General features: G+C 35.6%; 1 protein-coding gene across 1 annotated transcript in view; it reads right to left on the bottom strand.

Moving 5' to 3' along the window:
* Positions 1–643: 643 nt before the first annotated feature.
* Positions 644–12,130, bottom strand: part of LOC132544253 (cephalotocin receptor 1-like) — a 55,576-nt gene continuing 44,089 nt past the window's right edge. The window contains exons 2-3 of the mRNA XM_060207860.1: positions 5,401–6,429; positions 644–2,315 (exon numbers count right to left, since the gene is read on the bottom strand). Coding sequence (XP_060063843.1) covers positions 2,053–2,315; positions 5,401–6,385 — 1,248 coding nt within the window. The 5' untranslated portion in view covers positions 6,386–6,429 and the 3' untranslated portion in view covers positions 644–2,052. The remainder of the gene's footprint in view (positions 2,316–5,400; positions 6,430–12,130) is intronic.

Here is a 12,130-nt window from a genome sequence, read left to right as displayed (position 1 = left end):
TGTAGTAAGTTGTGTTGTGATTGGAAAAAAGCAGAAAAGGGCGGAAAGAATAACACTTTACATGAAAAAATGGCAAACTTGAAAAATATCGTTGGTTACTTTGTGTTTCAAATTTTAGAGGAAAAACTAACCAACGATAATTTGTTGTCACCTTTAAACTAACCAACGAGAAGAAATGGTCTTTTTTGTTTTTTGTTTTTATTTTGTTATGAAAACACTGAATTCACACTGAAGTCCGTATTGTCACCACAATTTACCAGAAATATATACCAGTAATACATGGTCATCTTCATCGGACAAATGACGAGTATAAAGCTGGCAGTATAAGCAGGTAATATAACTGATCTTCCATACATGTATAGGTAGCAACAATGTATCATCACATGACAGAATATTCGGCTATCATTCAAAATCTGGTCTTAGGTACGCAACAATCTAGCTTCTCCTTCGTCTCTGCTTAGTACCGGCCTGCTGTGGCAGGATCGCTTCATTGACCTGTTGCCTGAAAAGGTTGTCTTCCTTATTTACTTTGATGGAATTCTAAAAATGCAGCGAAGTAAACACAAGTGTAAACTGATTACGATCATGATGCTAAAGTAAATGCGATTTCTTTAATAAAACACGAAACGTCCACTGGCTTAATACATTTTATTTGTACATTGATATATGACAAATCAGCCAAAGCAAATTATCAATGACAACGTGTGTCAAACATGTATTTTGCAATCTTAAGGTTCGCATTTAAATATTAACCTGTACCCTGATTATGTTTACAATAAAAACAATTACAAGCAATGCTAACAAAAAACGCACACACACAGTCGAACCTCGTTAAATTGAAATCGCCAGGACTATGGGAAAACCTGGAGATAATCGTGTACTCGATATAAATGAGTTCAAATGTTGTGTGTAAAATTAAGAAGTCGAAATATTCCGAAATAAACAGAGTTTTCGAGTTTCGACTGCATATCCAATCAAAAAGGTACAAGAACGAAAAATTGGTGGTATTGTTTACAAAATCACTCAAACAAAAAAGAAAGATGTGCAACTGACTGTCTAAACACTAATACAATAATAGAACATCTATTTGACGTTTTTTCTTATAATCAACACATAACATGTCCTTCACCAGCATATTATACCATCACCACACATCTATAATATTACATGTCCGTCACCAGCATATTGTATCAGCACTAACACTTATATTTTATTACATGTCCTTCACCAGCATATTGTATCATCACTAACACTTCTATTATATTACATGTTCTTCACAAGCATATTGTATCATCACTAACACTTCTATTATATTACAGATCCTTCACCAGCATATGATATCACCACTAACACGTCTATCATATCATACGATCTTGATAGTTATATTGTATAATCATGACACGTCTATAATATTACAGATCCTTCACCAGCATATTATATCACCACTAGCACGTCTATCATATCATACGATCTTGATAGTTATATTGTATAACCATGACACGTCTATAACATAACAGGAAGTTGATTAGTCATTGATAAAAAAACATGTATCATCACTGACATGTCTATAATATAATAAAACATTGAAAAGTAAATCTTATCATCACTGTCATGTCTATTATATCATAATACCGTGATAAGCATATTGTATCATCACTGTCATGTCTATTATATCATAAGACATAGAGAAGCATATTGTATCATCACTGTCATGTCTATTAAAGCATAAGACATAGAGAAGCATATTGTATCATCACTGTCATGTCTATTAAAGCATAAGACATAGAGAAGCATATTGTATCATCACTGTAATGTCTATTAGATCATAAGACATAGAGAAGCATATTGTATCATCACCGTCATGTCTATTATATCATAAGACATAGAGAAGCATATTGTATCATCAAAGCCATGTCTATTAGATCATAAGACATAGAGAGGCATATATCACTGACATGTCTTTTATAATCTTATTCCAGGAAATTTTCTATCCAGTTAGTCACTATTAAAGACATTTTCATTGTGATACCTTCATCGATCGTATTACAGATTTCATACATTAGACTGACTGCATTCGGAAAACGATCCCTTCATATCTCGTGCAGATCTCGTAGAGAAAGAGTTGGTCTCGTGTAACTGACTACGTCCTGACCTGGCCTCTGTAGATTCCAAGTAAGAGTTGCTTGTCAAGGTAGATGGGCGATTGTCCTTTGAGGATCGTGATGTACACGTATGGCTGCTAAAGGCGAGGAAAATCCAAGGATTGACGCAGCTGTTTAGGTTAGCTAGCAGCAAGATTATCGCAAAAGCTGCACCTACAATTAAATTGTTTTTATTTGAAAACACAGTTAATAGTATCAGCATATTCACAAAGAAAAGCAACGAGACTGGACTGGGGAATTATGTTATTTGGAACCTCAGATATGCACGGCTTAAATCAGTCCAATATAAGCTCAAACACTTCAAAATTAATTATGGACCAAATGTTTTGAAATTATTCTTTCGTAATGTTTATCGACAGACAATCAATATTAAAAGTTGTTGATATATATGTAATATTTCTATATTTTTTCAATTTATGACAGATCCCCAAACGTTCCCTGGAGTATTCGACAATTTCAATGAATAACTACGATATGTAAACTTTTGTTAGATCATCCCATTAAAAGAATTCACATTTGATATCGTTGGATCTAAATCTCTTCGGCTGCTTTCAAGAAATCTTATTGGGGTGAGAAGAAGAGAAGTTTGTTGGATTTGATTGGATGAAGTAGCTATTGCCACAGGCCCATTTGCAATTAAATGTTTGTTGTAGAAGATAGTGTGCATTTACTTTTTCCACTGAAATTGATCTTGTGTGGTTTTATTACACTTTTCCTGCTTTTTCCCTGTATTATAAATCTAGGAAAGTGATCATACATAACAAACACTGAATGTTGACCAAAGTACAGACAGTTCTAGAATAGACATTTTCCAGTTTACATCAGATCAAAGAGTCATACCTTGAATCCCGTCATAGATAACAGTCTTTATTTATCGCAATATTTGAAAGGGAGATTGTTGAATGCAGGCTGATTAAATATTAAACTGATATTATTACTTCTCATTATTCTAAATATACACGATGTGTACCATTTTCATTTCACATAATCATGGCGCGATCGATGGTCCACAAGGGCAATGTTATGTTGATGTGTCTTCGGGCCTACCAACTTTGTCACTTGAATTTACCAAGTTCAGATGACATGCAATGCCATGCAATGCTGCCTTTGATAAATCTAAATATGATATGCAGCAATATCCCATTTTATGTATCAAGAGCACCATCAATACTTTAAATGAATGTCATGTATGGATGACTTATCAAACTGGTACGCTCTGAATAGCATAATACAAAACAACTATATAAACTGGATGTATGTGTTACATATGAAATAAGTGAAAGGTTTGCCTTGGTCAAAGAATATACGTATTTGACCTCGACTTTGAAAAATGACGTAAAAAAATAAGATATTCGCTATTTTGAAGTGTTTCTGTAAAGTTTAAATAAGAATGCTGAGAAAATGTATTTCTGCATGGTTACTGACTTGAGATATGAAATAAGAACATTCTAGACATTTACTTTTGTTTCTTAACTAGAACACTGAAGTTAGAATACACATGACACGTGCTAATGTAATTCGACTAGAATACTGAAGTAAGAATAATTTCGATATTTGCTTGTTTGTCATTGAGGTAGGAATAATTTTTATATGTACCAATATAGTACGAATTGAGTCATAAAGTCAAAAATACTCTAGTTACATCTTTACTGTATGATGTTGACTGGAATACAGAGGTAAGAAATAACTAACTCTATACTCCTGTAGTTTGTCTAAGATCCTGAAGAAAGAACGACCTGTGCTGCTGTATTTTGACTGAAATATAAACACTTCGAATGTTTTATGTAACTTTATATTAGAGGGAATACTGGAACATGGATATTCAGAATTTCTACTGTAGTTTGAAGCTAGCTAGAATGTTAAAATTATAATACTCAGAATATCTATTGTAGTTGACATAAACTGAATGTTTAAATTGGAATACTGAGGACGTCTGCTGTAGTTTGACGTTAGCTGAATATTGAAATAACAATACTGAGTGACTCTAGCTGAAATACTGAAATAACATTTCTCAGAATATGTTTTGTAGTTTGACATTAGATGGAATACTGAAATATAAACACTTCGAGTGTTTTCTGTAACTTTGTATTAGGTGGAATACAGAAACATGGATATTCAGAAATTCTACTGTAGTTTGAAGCTAGCTAGAATATTATAATTAGAAAACTGAGGTTGTCTACTGTAGTTTGACGTTAGCTGAAATACTGAAATAAAAGTACTCAGGGTGTCTACTGTAGTTTGACGTTAGCTGGAATACTGAAATAAAAGTACTCAGGGTGTCTACTGTAGTTTGACGTTAGCTGAAATACTGACATAAAAGTACTCAGGGTGTCTACTGTAGTTTGACGTTAGCTGAAATACTGCAATAAAAGTACTCAGGGTGTCTACTGTAGTTTGACGTTAGCTGAAATACTGAAATAAAAGTACTCAGGGTGTCTACTGTAGTTTGACGTTAGCTGAAATACTGAAATAAAAGTACTCAGGACGTCTACTGTAGTTTGACGTTAGCTGAAATACTGAAATAAAAGTACTCAGGGTGTCTACTGTAGTTTGACGTTAGCTGAAATACTGAAATAAAAGTACTCAGGGTGTCTACTGTAGTTTGACGTTAGCTGGAATACTGAAATAAAAGTACTCAGGGTGTCTACTGTAGTTTGACGTTAGCTGAAATACTGAAATAAAAGTACTCAGGGTGTCTACTGTAGTTTGACGTTAGCTGAAATACTGAAATAAAAGTACTCAGGGTGTCTACTGTAGTTTGACGTTAGCTGGAATACTGAAATATGAATACTCAGGATGTTTGCTATAGTTTGATGTTGGCTAGAATATTGCAGTAAGTATATGTAGGATGTCTTTCGTAGTTTGACCTAAGTGGGAATACTTAAGTCAGCATATTCAGAATGTCTACTTTGTTTGGCGTTAGAGAATACAGAGCTAAGGATGATTATTACGTCTACTGTATTTTGTCGTTTAAGGTTTAGGGTGAGGTTTTCAGGATGTTGATAAATCATCTTTTCTTACAGTCCTGATATCTTGTTGACTTTTCACATTTTCTTGAATTAACTCATATGCTTGTCTGAGCAACAACTATGATACTGTACCCCAATTTTAAAATGCTCTTTGTCGCCCAATGCGTTGTCTTCATGCATACAATTGAAGGATTTTAACTCAGCGAGGAACTGTCGTTATGAAGAAAATCAAGTAGCTCTTTCTATGATTTGGTAACTGTCAAACTTACCGTAGAAAGGAGCATTGACATCGAACGCACTCCATGTCTGTGCTACAAAGAAAGGTCCCCAGCAGAGAAAATAACATGTGACTACAACCACAGTCAGCTTGATAGTTTTGATCTTGGATTTTGATACGCCCTTACTGTGAGCTCTAGGATTCTTAAGAAGTCGTGGACTGTTCATGTCCGCTTGTCGGATAGTTGCATCCTTCGTAAATATTAGTTTCCATGATTTTCTAACATTGGTTCTATTTTTAGGATTTTTCCGAGAATCAACACTCATCCAAACCACTTGGCAAATTTTGATGTATGCAAATGCGAGGATAACTAGTGGTATCGCATATATAGAAAGGAAAATCCATGTGACATACAGTTGAATCCTCCACGGTGGACCTACACTCAAACTTTCCCAACAGTCATATTCACCACTTCCTGGATATGTCTCTTGCATTGAGAAAAGAATCAGTTGTGGAATTGAGAAAATCAGTGATAAAATCCACGCTGTTGATATCATTATATGTACACGGCGTGTTGTCCATGTTTGACTGGCCAGAGGATAACAAATAGAACTGAAGCGATCCAACGCTGTCATTACCAACACGTATGACGACGCGTACATTGCTGACAACTGTAAGTATTTGACGAGTTTACATGTAAAAGTTGATCCTTGGAATCTGTATGTGATGTCCCATGCCATCTGTGGCAGTACATTAAATAACGCGACCGAGATATCAGCCAGACACAGATGTACAATAAACCACTGCATTCGAGTTAGCTTCGTTCGGCGACATTTCAGAACTAATAACACTACACTATTTCCGAATAAAGCGAGATAAAGAATGACCGCCATTACTGCTATTTCTGCCTTAGCTAAAGTCTCATCTCGACTGTAAGTAGTCCCATTAGTTTTGTTGGTTACATTGTTGTCCACTGTTTCACTCTGATTGTAGTCCCAATAAGACATGTTCATTGGTAGCAAATGAGTAAGTTCCATGTTTTTGGGTTGTTGACACGTCGTTATAATTAATGTGTGCGAACCTATAAACAGAAAAACGGCATATCAATTAGGAGAGTGAACGGCAGTGAAATAACAATATTAATTGCTTCTATCAGCATAAATGGGTCTGTAGAGCATAATTTTGATTTTTATGTGTGCAATCGCTTAAATACATATTGAAAGGTCAATTCAGGTCTTTTTCACCTTCGATAAAAGAAACGCAATATGTCTTTATTTCGTAATCGAATTGACATAAAAAAATTGATATGTCTCAAATGTGTGGAAAGATTGTAAACAAAGTTGATAATAATAAGGATGTAGACATCTTTAGATATATATATATTCGTGAACTCTCACTTGGTAGCCCACTTCTGTTGATTTTTAGGCCACAAAATCAAATTATTTACCTTTTTTCTCAATCTTTGAAAAAAGGCTATATGTGGGTAAGTTGCAAAAATCACGGCATCGTGGTCTTTTCTCTTTAAATCAGAAAAAAAATATCCTCGAAATACTTCGATCCCAACATTAAACCTCTTAGAAATCAAATACCAGACAACGATTATATGAAGAATGTTGGTCTTGTTTTTAATTCTATTTTTGGTAGTCTTCCAGCTTTAAGCTCGTCAAATCAAATAAGAAAGAACTCTTTTACATTATTTTATTTTGTCCATTGATTTTGAATATGAATATATCTATATTGATTTATTGATATTTTTAAAGATAGTATCGAGAATCTGATGTAAAAATATTTATTTCCTTTGACACATAATTTGGCGCCTCTCGGAAATATAGAAATGCAGCAATATAAACATATATTTTTTTATTATTATTTTTCTATATAGAGAAAATACAGTGATTTCATACTAGATTACAATTTAAAAAGAAAATGCTGAGTGTGTATTGATATCACATATATAATAAATCTTAATTATGATAAGAAAAAAAAGGTAATTGACTTTTTAAAAAAAAATCATTTATTGACCTACTATCAAATATCTGTGTTGTGAAGATTTGTTGAGTTATTTCAGGAAGACAATTTAGTAAAATGCCATTTCGCAGATAAAAGACTTTCGTGCTGTTACCAATGAATAGTCCAAACTAATTTTGATAAAGAAAGGTGTTGATATGTTCCCTTTATCTCAGGTTTGAGAGAAAAGCTTAAGAAGTAACCTTAATCAAATCGCAGAAAGACAAAATTCGAATAATTAATATGTGATGTGATTTGGTTTGTGGGTTTTGATGTCGCTAAAATTAGACAGACATTTCATAACTACATGGGCACTTAATTAAGATGTTATGCGTAGATAACAACGATGAGATATACATGCCTTATCCGACTGATTATTTACGTCAGAATCAAGGTTGGCAGTGCGTAACGCCAATTTTTGTTTGTCTAGACACCGAAATTATATTTTATGTGTGAATTAAAATGTATTTATCATCAGATATGTGGTAAATCTAATATCACATTTAATCATAATGTGAATTCCTTCTTAGAAAACACTAGATTTACACAAATAGTATCATTACCGTGACACACACTTCGTTATCAAACTGAATCTTTCCTGTATGATAATTATAATCATGTAATCATTTCCTAAATAATCAAATATAAACAATGTCCTGCTCACTGCCTTTTAAACTCCTTCTAATCGACTATAATCGGGAGTTATTTTCCCATAACTCGTCTTCGCGTGACATATATCCGTAACGACTTTACTTCCGTCCAAGGTGAACAACGTCATTAACACTTGGAAATCGACATTCCCAGGAGACCGGACCAATGTATTATCGATAAATCGTGCGAATCTTTTAATTTCTTCGACTTTACTTCAATGCTATTTAGTCCTTCTGTTTGCTATTTGTCTCTTAGCAATTAAATACCAATAAATGTTACAGTGGCAAAACTCCATGAGATAATATGACATAACGATGACACGCGATACCTTTCAAAATCATAGATAAAATGTGATAGTAGAGAGGTCAATCAGAGTGTATACTATGACAATAGATTTGCTTACATAATGGTTTTGAAATATAAGAACCATAAATTGGATTTTCAATTCAAGATCGACCATATTGATAAAACATACCTGTTGTTTTGACACATATCTCATTTGGAAAGCCTGTTTTATTATTTCAAATGCTTTATTATCGGATGTCGTCACACATTTCAATACATACAAATCCAAGGATTTAACAGTTATTTTTTATATAATTATACGCTGTAACATTACTTTTTTTCACATAATGTATGAAAAAGGTAAATTCAGGAACGATATTTATATGTTCTGCTGTAATGAGTCCTACCGCTCACACGTCTAACCAGGTAAAAGTGCAATATTGGTCTACAACTCATTCAAATACAAAGAAGAGCATTTTCGATGAATGCACGCACGAGTCTTACAAGTGAACGATGGAGACCTGGCCCCACTTGTATAAAACATCTCAACTTGAGATTTCCTCAAGTCGAGATTTTCCTCAGCTAATATCTCCTTGAAAATATCTTGTATGAAAAATTCCTCAAGGAATTTCAGGACATCCTAGCCGATGACTTCCTCCTGTTCCTTGAGAAAATTTTATACAAGCCGTTTTCGAGGAGATATCAGCTGAGGAAAATCTCGGCTTGAGGAAATCTCAAGTAGAGATGTTTTATACAAGTGGGGCCTGTTTTATAGGTACCGGTCCCTCCACCAATATATATTTCATCCGTTTACTTTAAGGAAACGCTTTTCCAGTTTTCCGGCTTTTGTTATTGTTTTTTTCCGGGTCCTTAAGATAAATGTCAACAGAGTAGAACATTGTTTACTGGTAGTTTCGTAGATTTTAAGTTAACATAACCCAGACTGTTACAAGTCTGTTATGTGGCTCAAATCATCAACGGAAGTTTGTCTGGAACGATGACATAATTCAATCCCTTAGGTAGTTGTGTGTTATTTTTATCTATAAGCTGTTTTTTAAAGATGTTAATTTCTCATTCGTTTAGCATTGTTTAATTCAAACTTCAAACTGTTCTTAAATCTCTCTATAAGTCGTGTTGAGTGATTTTTCTTCTGTGCGCTTTATGTGCGTGTTCTTATCCCCTAGAATGTCACTTGGTAATCCCCCATGAAGCTTAGCGGTGAGTAGTGGTTGCTCGCAGCGTCAGTTTTGTTGTTAATAACGTGTTTACTTTCAAGGGTCTCACAGAACTACTTAGATTCATTGTACCAATCTTGTGTGCTTTTTCCTCAAATCGATTTACCACCTTGATACAATATATTCTATCTTTGTGTAAATGATACTGTGTTGTGCATCCGAAACAAGAAAGGGAAGTTGTCTGCTTGGCTGAGGTCTCCAAATATTCCGACGCAAAAACAACACTTAGATACCGACATCTTTATTCTCTTTTTTTAACAACTAACTCAAAAAACCAACATATCGGACATCTTTTCCGGAATTATATATAAACTAATAAAACAAAAATAAAACCAACTGACATTATCCGGAATAGAGTTACCTCCCCGTAGAACGTAAACATTAATAGGTAGATATTTCATTGACCAGTATATTATATATATATATCAGGGATATCGAAACAAACGTTTGGATCATGTTTAATGCAACATCACAACAAATACAAGGTTTGAGTGTGATGTTTTCATGACTATGCAACCATCTTCAACAGAGATATGACTGACGCAAATAGTGTGCGAGGTGGCCAGGAAATTATTTTCGGCTGCAATACACAGCGTTATTTACGCAAAGATAGAATATATTGTTATTGATAGAATACATTATGAATGTCTATCCATTTTGTGATTTAATCTGACATTTTAAATGTCTATAATCTTATCTGATTTTTTTGTTTTTGTTTTTTTTTTTTTTTTGTTTTGTTTTTATTAATTATATGACTTTATCTGACATTTTAAATGTCTCTGCAATATGTGATTTTACATGACATTCTAAATGTCAATCCATTTTGTGATTTCATCTGACATTTATTTTAAATGTCTATAATTTTATCTGAATTTTTTTTGTTTTTATTCATTATGTGATCTTATCTGACATTATGAATGTCTAATGGACAATCCATTTTGTGATTTAATCTGACAATTTCAATGCCTATCATTTTATCTGACATTACAAATATCTATCAATTATGTGATTTTAATTGTCTCTCCATTTTGTGATTATATCATACTTTTTAAACGTCTATCCATTATGTGATTTAATCTGACATTTTAAATGTCTATAATGTGATCTGACAATTTTTTAAATTTTAATACATAATATGATTTTATCTGCAGTTATAAATGTCTATCCATCATGTAATATCATATATTTCTTTATCACACCCTAACCCTAACCCTCTAACCCTAACCACCTAACCCTAACCACCTAACCCTAACCCCCTAACCCTAACCCTCTAACACTTACCACCTTACCCATCTACCCTAACCCCCTAACTCTTACCCCCCTAACCCTAACCCATCTACCCTAACCCCCTAACCCTAACCCTCTAACACTTACCACCTTACCCTCTACCCTAACCACCTAACCCTAACCACCTAACCCTAACCCCCTAACCCTAACCCTCTAACACTTACCACCTTACCCATCTACCCTAACCCCCTAACTCTTACCCCCCTAACCCTAACCCATCTACCCTAACCCCCTAACCCTAACCCTCTAACACTTACCACCTTACCCTCTACCCTAACCACCTAACCCTAACCACCTAACCCTAACCCCCTAACCCTAACCCTCTAACACTTACCACCTTACCCTCTACCCTAACCACCTAACCCTAACCACCTAACCCTAACCCCCTAACCCTAACCCTCTAACACTTACCACCTTACCCATCTACCCTAACCCCCTAACTCTTACCCCCCTAACCCTAACCCATCTACCCTAACCCCCTAACCCTAACCCTCTAACACTTACCACCTTACCCTCTACCCTAACCACCTAACCCTTACCCCTCTAACCCTAACCCCCTAACCCTAACCCTCTAACACTTACCACCTTACCCATCTACCCTAACCCCCTAACTCTTACCCCCCTAACCCTAACCCATCTACCCTAACCCCCTAACTCTTACCCCCCTAACCCTAACCCATCTACCCTAACCCCCTAACTCTTACCCCCCTAACCCTAACCCATCTACCCTAACCCCCTAACTCTTACCCCTCTACCCTAACCCATCTACCCTAACCCCTCTACCCTAACCCCTCTACCCTAACCCATCTACCCTATCTCCTCCACTCTAACCCCCTAACCCTAACCCATCTACCCTAACCCCCTAACTCTTACCCCCCTAACCCTAACCCCTCTACCCTAACCCCCTAACCCTAACCCCTATACCCTACCCCTCTACCCTAACTCATCTACCCTAACTCCTCTACCCTAACCCCCTAACCCTAACCCCTCTACCCTAACCCTCTACCCTAACTCATCTACCCTAACTCCTCTACCCTAACCCCCTAACCCTTACCCCTCTAACCCTAACCCCCTAACCCTAACCCTCTAACACTTACCACCTAACCCCTCTACCCTAACCACCTAACCCTAACCACCTAACCCTAACCCCCTAACCCCTCTACCCTAACCCCTCTACCCTAACCCATCTACCCTATCTCCTCCACTCTAACCCCCTAACCCTAACCCCTCTACCCTAACCCTCTACCCTAACCCATCTACCCTAACTCCTCTACCCTAACCCCCTAACCCTTACCCCTCTAACCCTAACCCCCTAAC

Source organism: Ylistrum balloti, unplaced genomic scaffold (assembly GCF_031769215.1).
Source record: "Ylistrum balloti isolate Yb309-2 unplaced genomic scaffold, AGI_CSIRO_Ybal_v1 Utg369560, whole genome shotgun sequence".
Taxonomy (NCBI): Eukaryota; Metazoa; Mollusca; class Bivalvia; order Pectinida; family Pectinidae; genus Ylistrum; species Ylistrum balloti.
The sequence above is the reverse complement of the archived record's forward strand: the minus strand, read 5'-3'. Positions and strand labels throughout refer to the sequence as shown.